The sequence below is a fragment of the Excalfactoria chinensis genome, chromosome Z (assembly GCF_039878825.1).
Source record: "Excalfactoria chinensis isolate bCotChi1 chromosome Z, bCotChi1.hap2, whole genome shotgun sequence".
NCBI lineage: Eukaryota > Metazoa > Chordata > Aves > Galliformes > Phasianidae > Excalfactoria > Excalfactoria chinensis.
The window spans coordinates 50895633-50909055 of record NC_092857.1 but is presented as its reverse complement, the minus strand read 5'-3'; the positions used below and the strand labels follow the sequence as shown (position 1 = coordinate 50909055).

At 38.7% G+C, this 13423-nt stretch overlaps 1 protein-coding gene across 3 annotated transcripts in view; it reads right to left on the bottom strand.

The window, feature by feature from the left end:
- Nucleotides 1-233: 233 nt before the first annotated feature.
- The window catches only part of APC (APC regulator of WNT signaling pathway), a 96220-nt gene continuing 83030 nt past the window's right edge, over nucleotides 234-13423 (bottom strand). For all 3 annotated transcript variants that reach the window (XM_072360559.1, XM_072360558.1, XM_072360560.1), the window contains exon 16: nucleotides 234-13280. In XM_072360559.1, the coding sequence (XP_072216660.1) occupies nucleotides 6713-13280 (6568 nt within the window). In that variant the 3' untranslated portion in view covers nucleotides 234-6712. The remainder of the gene's footprint in view (nucleotides 13281-13423) is intronic.

Genomic DNA, 13423 nt, shown 5'->3' with positions numbered 1-13423 from the left:
CTCGGGGATTTCTGTTAGTATTACTTAAACACTTGAGTGTCAAATAATCACAGAAATGTAGGGAATGGAAATGACCTCTGGAGAGCACCTAGTCCAACTCCAAATCTCATATAACTGCTTAGCTGGACAATTATAGAAGGAAGAGAAAGATACTAACCCCCTTTCATCAGGCAATGGAACAGAAGTAAATACCACCCCCCCCCCCCCCCCCCCATCCTTCCCACATCCCCTCTTCTTCCCAGAGGCATGTGTCTAGACATTAATATTAGAGCTTAATCTTTGCGTCTGCCTTCCTGCCCTTCCATACGTCTGCCACCACAGACCTTAGTAATGACATATGATCTAGCTCAGATTCACAAGCAAACCCAAGCTCTGTTTATTGCATATCGAAACTCCTGTTTCCATTTTTCCCCCTCAGCCCAAGCAATGTTATTTTGTACAGAACTGTTACTAAATGTAAACACTCCAAATCCTGTAGTTTTCAAAATCCCTGCTGACATTAAGCTGCCTTTTCTACATTCTGATGATAAACTTTTCTTTCTGAACATAAATTAATACGTGTATTTTTCTCTGGAACACTTCAAAAATAGGGTGCCAACTAATCAGTCCAGAAATAAGATCTCACCTTCTGAACTATTTTAGAAAAAAAACAACACCCAACAGTGTAACTGGGCAACAGAGCCTTTTTTATGCTTAAATGCTTCTAGTTGTATGTCAGTCCTAGAGCGAATAGAAGAGCACAGAATAAGCATATTGTAAGTTCATGTCTGTATGTGTGTGTTGGGAATCTGCAAATCTAGGTCCCCTCACAGCCTGCAGTCAGGGTTTAGATGCAGTAAGGAAGGAAGGACTGGAATTAACTAAGCCTGCCATGCTAAAAGTCATAATGAAATACACTTTCTTGTGAACTTCTGGTGAATAAGATGTTATGGAATTACACTGTGTCAGAACTAGGTTGTGTGTCGTTTGTTTTAAAATGAAATATGGATGAGAACAGAGAAGTCTGCTGGTGAGACTTGCGTCTCCCTAAGCTTCATCTAAACTGTGACTAATACCAAAATAAAACTGCATGGATTCTTAGACCATTAGTTCTGATATGCTTTGTCATCATCTTAACAGCAGCTTTCTCTTTAAATGAAAACATATTTCTAGTACAGCAGACACCTAGGATTTAGTTACAGCCAAGAAAAGAATTCCACTCTGACAAGGTGCAATCAGGAGGAAATTTTATATAACACCACCAGTAATAAGTTATGCATCGCAAGACTAATTTCAGAATTAGGATACTGTGAAGCAAAATACATCAGAATAATTGAAGAAATAATTAATTACAGAGATAAGAACAGTAATGCATCTCAGGCAGAAGCAAACAACAAAACTGAAGGAAAGATAATTGTGGGCTGAGTTCATCAAAGAGAAACAACATTCATAGGTGGGAAAAATGTATTCGATCTCAGAGGACAACAACTTATTTACTTGCAGAGAGCCAGCTCGAGCTTTACACATCTGAATTCCCACCAAGAAGCAGGGCCCAGGAGATGCTCAGTTTGTATGTATGTCTTGAGCTAATAACTTCGGATGGAAGTGCATTTCACTGACTGAACAAGCTCCCCCTACACCTTCTTATCTTAATTGCTGTTCCATGGCCACTCAAGAAAAAGAATGCTTTCACCACCAACAAAATTAATTTCCTTGACTCCTGGAAGTGGCAGAAATTTGTAAACACAAGAACGTCCAACTATGTGGAAATTTCCTAGGGAACAGATAGCTTGCAAAATAAGGCCAGAGAGGCATTACCCAGTCTTAGAATGGACAAACTGCACATCCGGTAATCTGAAAGTTGACGGCATAAAATGTAGATATTAAATACACACTTGGTATTGATCTGGGCATCACAAATTTACTGATACCTACATGACTGTTGTGAACTCTTAAGCTCTTCAGCACCACACCAAATCCCCTTGCACTTCCAATATGTATCGAAATACAACACACAACCAACTTACATTCAGACTAAAAACTCAACCTTATCTACATTAACATTCTCTAAAACATGTTTTACAGATAAAATCTGTTACTCTGCATATAGTAAACTATGAAGCAAGAATGACATTTCTATATATGATTTAAAATGAAAAAAGTGGGGACATCTCTTTTGGTGATACTTAAAAGTGCAAAGGAGGTGGCTGTGGTAGCAGCGAGTGGACACATTTGAGTGATGAGGTTAAGAAAGTCCTCAAAGGTCTAAGCATGGGAAGGAAGTCATGCTTCATATGAATGGACACCTCACTTTTGATTCATCCAAGTCACACATCTCATCCAGAACAAAGCTGTCAGATAGGCAGAACGGGCTTTGCATGGTGTTACAGTAAGTAGATGAAAGTCTACACAGGAATGTTAGCAACATTTATGGTTCTTTGTACTATTTATTGGGAAGTGTGAAAAGACATCTGGGAGGCATCTAGCAACAAAAGACAACTAAGCTTTCTTCTAGATCGTCCCTATGAGCAGTACGGTCTTCATTAGGGACAGGATAAGATGTCTACCCTTTTCGAGCCCCCTCTAGAAAACAACTAATTAGAGTAAATTGTTCTGCTGGAAGGATTTAATATTGCATTTAATATTGCAAATTTTAAAATTATATAATTTCACGTATGGTAGAAAAAATAATTTGGTAGTTTGTGATGAAGAACAAATTATTTTCTACAAACATCATACTTCCCGTGTTAACTGTCGAGATTTCCAGGGTAAAGGACTCCCCTGGAACACGATATATTTAAAGGTGAAGCGCTGTCAGGCCACTCACCAGGAACTGAAAATGAACAAGCTAAGAGCAGAAAACTTTGATTTGCTTTTGACTTTTGCCGTCTCAAAAAGGGTTAACAGCTGTTCTGGGACTTGGTGTACTGGCTTACGATCACAAGTAATGGTTTGATCCAATCTCCTTCCAACAGCCCTAGCTGTTTGCTTCTTTTCTGCTTCCTTAGGCAGCTTGTCTGATCTTGCACTGAGCAAATTCAGCATACTTAGGCAGGTTCAACCCAACCCCTCCCAACCAGTTCTGCCAGTTAAGAGCTAATCTGGACCGCTGAAGGGTCAGATGAGTGCTGCTGCTTACCTTAATTGATGTTTATTGAAAAGCAGCATAACTGATTACTTGTATTCTGAAGCCAACTCCCGCTTAAACAATATTCCAGTACTATCAGGAAATCGTGGCAAGGTCATTGGCTTTCAATTTTTGAGCTAGCAAATCTGACAGTTTTAAGAATGATCTATAAAGTTTCAAAGGAAAATATTCTGACAGAGGACTGCACATGAAAAATAGGTGAGTTCCCTTGTAAAGTCTGCAATATTTAGTCAGAAAAGCTCTCAAAAAAATGTAGCAATAACATTACCTGTGGCATACAGCAAGGAACTAGAATGAACGCACATGTTAAAAGTAAACATTTGCAGAGAAGACATGTTCCCACTTTTCACATAAAGAACACAAAGCTTTATTAAACTAAATGACGGACAACTGCAGGTCTGCATTCCAATCACTAGTTCTATCAAAATGTATATCCCCAAATAACAGTAATGTTGAGTCTTGGTTTCCTTAGCTCCTTGCTTTCCTCTGTTTTGCCTCAACACTGATGCTGTCCTGGTTCATGCTGTGCCAACCTCATTGAAATAAAACCAAGGAGCAAGAGGAAACTTTAGCAGCATAAACCAAATCTGGCAACCATGAATCCAGACACTGTTAATAAAATACAAGACTAGATATACTTAATACAGCCATTTTCCTTTTTTTTTTTTTTTTCTTTTTTCTTTTTCCTCTTTTCTGATTTTATATTTCCAGGATTCATTTTTATAGTTAAGCATAAAATCTAACTTTGTCTCCTAATCACTAATATGAATCAAACATCATGTATGTCCTTAAATTTTCTAAAAGTCTCTTAATGAATACGAAGCTTTTTAGATAAAGAATCAGAGAAATGCTTTGGGAGGGAATTTCAAAAGGTCAAGTAAGCATCTCTCTACACAAAGGCAATGTGAAATACACTGAAGTCCATCCCCTTATGTTTCCTAACCTTCCTCTTACAACTTCTGTAATGGAAATGTAACAACTCCCATGGGAAGCATATTTTTAGTGTTTCACTACCCTTACACTTAGAAAGTTTATCTCGTCTGTCTTTGCTACAAAGGTAGGTTAGTTATGAGGATATTAAGAGAAACTTCCCAATTAAAAAGAAGTACCTCCTAGACTACCTAAAGAAGTCACTACAGATTCCGAATACATTCTGGTGTTTGATATGCATACAATTATTTACTGTTTTGCCTCATGTTCTCTAGATTACCTCAGTTACAAAACTGAAACCAGAATTTATTTATAGGGATTAAGTTTACCTTTAAATTCTTAGACAAAGGAGATGCAGGCTGGTATTAACTGACTATCCCAGGTAAAATGGTGTACCTCCAGAATATTCTATTCTACATTATCAGTTAGAAAACATCACAAAAATGTATCACATCATTTGTAAGAAAGATGGTCTTCTATTTTAAACACAAGGATGGAGTCCTGACTCCAAAACAAACCAAGGTCTGTCTCTATTTCACCTTGAAAAGAACGGCAATATTCATATTAAAAGTTTTGTGAAGATTTTTTGTTAAGAGCTACACCAGGTGGTGTAGAAATGTAGCACGTCTTGAAAAATCTGACAAGAGGCAAAAAATGAAAGAGAAAATTAGATACCACTTGTTCAAGAAATTTGGATTTTTGGCATTGGCTTTTAACTTACTGCTGACAGTATCTTAATTCTGTTCAAAAACACTGCAAGTCTTATGAGGAATTCAAGATAAAATTGACTAATCTTTATAGCAGTTGAAGCACAAAAGCCACAGATGGGATACACTGTAACAGTGTTAAGCCTACCATCACCTTAAATTACTCAATTTCAATGCTACTTAAATTTAGGGCATCTTGAATCCTATTGAATACCAACTATTTAGAATGCTAACTTAAGAACAGTCCAGCTGACACAGAACAAAACTGATGCAATTTTGTGGTGTGTTCAATCATGCACAGAATGGTTAATGTTCTATTATCTCATGTTTCTACTTTAAATGAAATCTTATTTAAGTTCTACCTACATATATATTTAAAGCACTAATCTGTCTTTTCAGCACTGTTCTAACACAAACCATATTTGCATCAAAAAGGCTTGAGGCAGCAAAGGTCCCGGTTTGCATACAAAATCATTTTTTTCCACTATGACAAACTTTTTTGTGATGAAATCCTCGTGGTATTTTTCCCTTTATAATTTTTTAAAAAAATAAAATTGCATGACCATTTCAAATAGAATTAAAATTTCATCTCACAGTAGTCACTATTTCACATTCTACATTATATCCCCAATTAAAAAAAAAAAAAGTTTCAATTTATAAATATCATTTTTATACATGTAATATTGTTTCAGTTTGCAGTGATGAAAGCAATTATCCCGCTTGACTTCTTGAAATACCCTGCCTTTAGCCTTGTTATGCACCTGAGATGGGTGAAACTGTCTCAATTACAATTATATTACAGAAGACCTGAGGCCTGATCCTGCAGCTGTTACAAGCATCCTACAACAGCCATTTTCAGTCACTAAGAATGAATATTGAGGGTGCAAGATTCTCCTGCATCAGGCCGTAAGTGTAAGTGCATTATACATATTAAGAGGTGACATCTCAAAGTAAAATACTGTATTTTTATGTAATGCAAAAGTAACACACACGATTTACATATAGTAATAATTTATTCTGAAATGTTCATTTTAGTCTCTGTTGAGACATCACCCATGTCTCATTAATAAAGAGCAGCCATCTCACCTCAAATACCAGAATATACAACAAGTTACAGCATAGCAAAAAAAGAAAAAAAAAACAAACAAACCAAAACCTACCTACTTGAAGATAAAATCTAGTTCAGGTGAAATAATTTCGCTCAAGGTTTTACAGTTACACAGTTTTCTTTTTTTCTATTTTTTTTGTTTGTTTTGTTTTTTTTTCTTTTTTTTTTTCTTTTCTCCAGGGCATAAAGAAAGTGTAAATTGTTACACCATACCTATCTATGCACATTATGTGACCACAAATGTTATCATTACTTCAGAAAATAACCATCAGTTCCATTCATGCACAAAAGCAGGCTGGGAATGCTTGTTCAGCAGAAACCATATTACTGTGAATTTCACAGCCACATGATTAATTATTGGGTTAGATGGACTCACAAATGCTAAAACTGAGTATATTTTTTTTGCATAAATAATACCAGTTCTTCCCTGATGTAGTTTAGTCAGTCTGTAGTCTAGAAATGATTGATAAAGCAGTATGACTCCATCATCTCTATATGCAATGTTCAATGATTTCAAGACAAGCAATATTTAAAGGGTTATGGGATGGGATGCTAATTAAATACATGTTAAACATACTGTACAAATATACTTGCATTAGCAATTTTATTTCAAACTGTCGATCACATTTTCCTCCAAAATATTACCAGTGAAGACAAAGTATACTATCAAATATGGCTTCCAGAACAAGGACTCTCTAACAAGAATCAAACCTATTTACAAAAACAAACAAACAAACAAACAAACAAAAAAAATCAATCCCCATCATTTGAAGTTTCATTTGAAACAAAACTTCTAAGTAGCTGCTGCATTTAATACATCAGTTTTAGTATTTGATGTATTTAAACAGAAGTCACCAGGTAAGAGCCAGAATGACGTTTGGGACTCTGAGTTCCACTGGAGTCTGTATTTTCAGACTTTGAGTCACGTTTCTTTGTGCTGTTATTTACTGGTGTGGGTATCTGTGATGGCCGAGCAGAACTATTGTCCACACTACTCTTCCTACGGCTTGGATTGTAATTGAAAGGAGTTACTCTCGCTGCAACAGCACCAATCGGAGAGCTATGTTTGCTTGAACTACTGGAACTGAATGGTGTACGCTCGCTCACAGTACTTTCGTTACTTTCTGGTGCGGGAACAGGATTGGTCTGCAGAGGTTTTGTTTCATTGCCTTTCTTGTCTGGACTGTCCATCTGAAAGAAAGAGTTCAGACGATTTTCTAAGCCAATGGTACGAACAGGAACACTTCCATTCCCTGGAATTTGTTTTTCTTGAATCTCTTTAGAATCTTTGCCATTCACAACCCCCTTCTCTGAAACACTGTCAATAACAGGAGGAGTATTTCCAGTTGGGGACCTTCCAGATCGAGGATTGTTAATTGGGCAGTCCTCAATCCTCACCCAAACATCCTCAGTCTTAGAGACAGCTGGTGCCATCTGATAGATCAGAGTTTTGGAATCAGAGCTACCTGTGGCACTCGAGGAAGGATGTTGAGGATCATTCATTATTTGGGGGATTTCATTTTCTTTTATTTTTCTCCAAGTACCTTTTGCTGGTGCTTGGTTTTCTTTGCTTTGCTTCTGTCCAGAGACAGAACTTCCATGTTGCTTTTCATCTTCACTTTTTGCCTTTTCACTGGATTCTGAAGAAGCTGACAGAATTGAGGAAGAACTTCCAGTTCTTCTCCAAGTGCTTACACGAGGAAGTGATGAGGAATGCTTGCTATGTTCACGTTTCCATGTTCCTGACCTGTTGATTGGCAGTCTAGATGGACTCTCAGAATGAGAACGTGCTATATCATGACGTTTTGCAGGTCTCCCATCATATTCTACAGAAGGGCTCAAATTAGGGGGTAGTTTTCGCCAGCCACTAGTTTGGGCAGTTGAGTGAGTGGATAAAGACATATCAGGAAGTGAGGGACTTAAGACTGGAGTCTGTAGCTGAGACCTTGTGGGAGAATCTGGTCTGGAAGGAGAAAGAGATTCAAATGAAGCGGACTCTTCCAATTTACGTCTTAGAGTCGGACTTGGAGCTTCTTTAATAAAAGTTGACTGGCGAACAAGAACAGGCCTCTCAGATCTGTCAGATTCACTTCCGCTAGATTTTGCTGATGACATTCTGGATAAGTCAGTCTTTTTGTTTGATGCACCACTACCGAGAATTTGGTTCAGTCCTTTGGAAGCAGACTCACTTCTTGGAATGCTACTGGTATTCTTAGTTAAGGCAGTTTGCTTCGTAAGGTTTTGCTGGCTCATCTGCCTGCCTGGTGATGTATATGACATCCTACCTGAACTTGAAGATTTAGTTGAAGCTGTGCTAGGAGATGATGTTCTTGGCAACTGAGACAGTTTGTTGGGAGGACTTATACCATTTCTTCCTGGAGAAATTGAGTTTCGGCCTGGAGATTGCAGAGGCCTGCTCAATGGCTGCTGTTGAGGTCTAGAAGGAGTGGAGTCTCTAGATCCTGATCTAGAAGGTCCTTTACTTGATCCACCCTGGTTCAACCCTGACAGCTGCCTAGTTACAGGAGCTGGCTCAGGTTTTACTGATGACTTGACTCCTCTTGGGGAGCTAGCTGAACTTTGGCCTTCACTGGGACTCTTGGAATTTGTGTTTTTGAAGGGGGGGCCTTTTTTGGAAACAGGACTGGTGCTTGAAGAACTATTTCGAACTCCTGGAATATGAATCATTGTCCTACCACGTGAAATTGAAGGCACACTTGTTTGTTGTGGTTGCTTTAACTGGCTTGAAACTTCTGAATTGGAGCGAGCTTTTCCTGTAATTATACTTTTATATACTCTTTTCCCTCCTTTGATTCCCTTACTTTCGGATTCTACTTTTTTAGATTCCAGTGTACTTTTCTCTCCTGGCTTAAGAATTCGTGGCCCTTTATTACTAGTAAAAGGTTTCTCTTCTTGGTCTGGGGTAAGATGGAATGGCGATCCCAGAGAAATACCAGATTTTAATGAAAGGATAGAATCAGAGTCTGATGAAGCTTGTCTAGATAGTGATGCAGCAGCTGCAGCTTGATGCAGGCTACTAACTATAGAATTTGCACCTTCCTGTATAGCTTTCCAATCAAAGTTCTCTGAATCAGGTGAGAAACCATGTTCTGAATCTGGCCTCTGTATCTCTCTCAGATCCAGTGTTAAATCTTCTGCCAACATACCACCTATGTTTCTGGAATTACTTTTCTCACTTTCACTCTTCATTCTTGATGGCTTTTTCTTTTTAGGCATGGCAGAACTAATGCATTCCTGCAAAAGATCATCTTCTGAGTCAATACTTAGAGAACTCAGAGAGCTATTTCTAGAGAAACATACTGGTGTATCTTCAACATGAAATGATTTAGGAGCGTAACCAGAAGTCTGTGGTCTGTTTGACTCTATCTGTGAATCAGGAGCCTCAGTTCGCTTTACTGGTTCTCCTTCTTTGTTGTTATTGTTTTCTTGATCAATATCACTAAGGGAACTAAGAGATGAATTGCGAGAAAAACAAACAGGTGTGTTTTCAATAGCAAAATTCTGCATCTTCTCATCTGTAGCTGCCCCTCTGTCTGGAATATCTTTATTTGGCTGACAGAAAGTTTTAGATTGGCTTCTGCTTGCTGGGTGTTTTTGGCAAACTTGTGTCCTATTACTTGGTTGCTGACTTGAAGGCTGTTCCGCGTTAGGGCAGTCCTTAGTTTCTATTTCCTTTGCTTCTTTTCCTTTTCTTAATTCTGCCTTTTCCCTTGAAAGGTCAACATCATCATCATCAAAATCCAAAGAACTTAAGGAATCATTGCGTGAAAAACAATACGGAGTTCCCTCAATAGGTGTGTAATGATGAGGGGAATCAAATGTAAAGCTTCCTCTTACCCGCTCTTCATTATTTGGAAGTTTGTCATTAAAATCTCTAGAATTATTTTTAAGATTCTGTTTCTTTGCATCTCTGTTCTCTGGATAGCTTCTTTCATTATTAATTTGGCTTTTAGACTCCGTGTTTTTTCTTACACGTGCTCTGTATTCACTGTTTTGGGGAACAGGCTTTACTGGTGATGTTGGCTTCTTTTTCTCACCTTCTGATTGATTTTTATTATTTAGAGATGTAGATGCTTGTTGTATTTGATCCATTATTTTCTTCACTCTAAAAGGTTTGTGACTTTTCCCTTTTGGCATAGCTGAGTTAATGCACTCAGCCAGAATATCACCCTCTTCTGTTTTGTCATCATCCAGTCCTGGGCCAGTCACAGTTATGCTTTTTGCTCTCTGAGAGTCATCTGTACTTCTACCTTCTGTAGGAATAGTGTCCCTCTTTTCAAATTCCCCTGACTCTGCCCCTGTACCCACACTGTCTACATTGGCCAACTCATTTGGTGGTGATTCTATTGTGAGATCACTCAGAGATGTAGCTGTTGAGAAGTTTATTGGTGTACCCTCAACACAATATACTCGTGGCATATCATCACCTGGTGTAAAACTCACATGCTTTTGGGATTGTAGTCGGCTTTGGGAAGGCATAAGTTTGTAAACTGGCAGCTGGCTTGGCTTTCTGGCTACAGGAGGAGGTATTTTTGGAGCAGATGCTTGAGAAGGCTTTTTGGCTTTACGTGAAGACTTTGTAGGCATTGCAGAAATAATACATTCTTCCAGTATTTCGATATCATCATCATCAGAATCATCCAGGATGTCTTTTTCTGCTTCAGAAGGCTTCTCTCCTTTATTCTCTTGGTTATCCTTTGTATCATCTGACTGTTCAGGTTCTGCTTCATTTCCATGTTCATTTTCATGTACAGGAGGCATTATTCTTAACTCTACATCTTTCTGTATAAATGGTTCATCAAGACTCAGAGCACTCAGGCTAGAAGAGCAAGAAAACCCATCTGGTGTACTTTCTGTGGCAAAATGCAGTAGTGTATCAGCATCTGGCAGTACCTGAACTCTCTGAACAGCTGCATTTACTGCTGCTTGTCTAGGACCAGGCTCTCTCTTTTCTGCACTAGGTACTTTACCTTTAGCTACATCTCTTTTCACTTGAACTCCTTGAGCAGGGGGTGGTGTTTTACTTCTGCTTGGAGGCATCGTTTGTCCTGGGCTGTCTGGAAGATCACTTGGACTTATTATACCACTCACCATTCCACTGCAAGGCTCACTTTGAACTGAACTAGCAATTGAACGGCTTTCAAAACTATCCAGGGAACTTACAGAGGTACATCTGCTGAACATGAGAGGAGTTTCCTGTACATAATGTTCTGGTGGGCTTTTAGGAGTCTGCGCACCACTCTTTGAGGGAGATTTGGCACCTGAAGAAAATTCAACAGCTTTATGTCTGGAGGAATCAGAAGGCGATAAACTGGAAGTTGGAAGTCTACTGGATTTTGTTCTGATATGTTGTGATGTTGATGTGATTTCACTCACTGCAGCTTCTGCAGATAGAGCCCCACTGTTTTCTTTCAGTTCTGCTATCTGTAGTGTATTAGTAGTATCAGTCACTCGCGTGGATTGATCACGTCCTATTTCATCTTCAGCTGACGACAAAGATGACAAAGAGCTACACCTCGAAAAACATATTGGTGTATCTTCCACACAATAAGTCTGTATAGTTTCCTGGTTAATAGAAGGAGTCTTACAGGAAGCAGTCTTTTGAGCATGACCGCCTCTGCTCTGTGCAGAACTTGGGTGAAGCTGATTCTGCCTCTTTGAACCTGCTGAAGGGGCTGATGTGTTCCCACTGCTTGAGGAAATATGGTCAGTTTTAGTGCTCTGCACTGAAGAAGTCTTTGAAAAAGTAAAAGATGGCTTCTGAGAAGAGGAAGGAACTTCTGTTGAATACTTCAGACTATAATCAATGGGTTGATCAACATGATGTTCCTCTTCATTGTACTTTATGCTGTAGTTGGTCGGTCTGTCTTCCTCCTCATGCTGTTCCTCCTCAGAATAGCGTTCACTGTAGTTGGTTGGCTTATCATCATCATAATCATCTACCTGGCACAAGGACTGATTTACTTTCTGATTGATTCCAAGTGTTGACCCTACTCTATTCTGATCTGAACCATTGGATCCTCTTGATCTAAATGAAGGAACACAATCTTGCTGTCCAAAAGGTGACTGATATTTCATGTGTTGATCATCCCCACTTTCAGTGTACACAGGGTAGGTTGCACTTTGGCTCCTTGACTGCCTTTGGTCATTTTGTTTCAGTTCATCATCTATTATATGCTTAGGCCTTGCCCATCTTTCATTCTGAGATGGACTCTGCCTTCCAGAATTTAGTTGTTCATCTGAATATTTAAGACTATAGTTAATAGGAGTGTCTAGTTCTCCATCGTTGTCATCCATGTGATTCGCACTATGTATCTTATGTGCCAAGTCAGCTGGATATTGTCCGTAACTACAAAATTTACTTTCATCGTCTTCAGAGTAAGATTCAATTGAAGGTTTCATTTGTCCCCTTTTACCATAGCCATCACTACTGCTGACGCTATTTAAGCTGTCATTTGATGCTCTCTTGTATTCCATTTTTGTGTAAGGCACAGGACACGGCCTGCTTGAATTCTCAGATTTTGGAAAGTATGTATTTGAATGAGTATGGGCAGTGGCTGCTCTCCTTGTGGTATTTCTGTCTTCTGTCAAACAGTGCATTTCAGAAGCGGAACTGGAACTTCTGTCTTCCTGTGGAATATGCATGCTTGTCACTTCTTCCATAACCTTGGCAATTTGAGCTGCAGCTGTAGAAATCTGCATTCCTATTCTCTTAGAGGAGCTTCCACTGTTATCTGTAGCTGGGTGGTAGGCATTTAAACCTACTGCTCGATCTCTATCAAGACTTCTGTCTTTCTCAGACAGACAATTTTCTATATTTCCTCTACTAGAAGATGAGGAGCCAGGCAATACTGTAGAATTTAAATATGGAGAAAGTACAGTCATGTTACCAGTATTAAAACTCTCCGTTCTGCATACCCCATCATCATGACGACTAGAGTCCAAAACATACTCACTATATATATTCTGTTTATGTCTCTGCTTATTACGGTGAGATGCTTTTGGGCTTAAATTATCAATATTGTCAAAAGTCTCTGATAAATGCTGTGCATCTAATTCTGCTTCCAGTGCCTTTTGTTTTCTAACATGAAGAGATGGTAAGCTTGATCCTGGAGACATAATGTTAGCATCCTTATACTTTGCTGGCCTGTTTGCCATGAGGTTTCTTAGAGCTGCAGCACTGCCCATTGCTATCATTTTGTGTTTTGAGTGAATGAGGTTTTTGAGCATGCTGACTGCTCCCATGTCCCAAAGTGCCTCCTGATCCTTTGCGTTTCGTGCAGAAAGATTCCACAGGGTTCCACATGCATTACTGACTATTGTCAAGCTGTGTGACTTCAAGTGTTGTAACAAGGTTTGTAAGCAACTGTTCTCTCGCAAGATTTGCCTGGTATTGAGTAATTGAAAACAAAAATCATTAAGTGACATTTCCAACAGATCAGAGACAAACAAAATAAAAGCTTACTACACTATGAACAAGTTAATTCTTTAAAAGGATAGAGACAATTATTCAGTGAAAATTTATCTTAT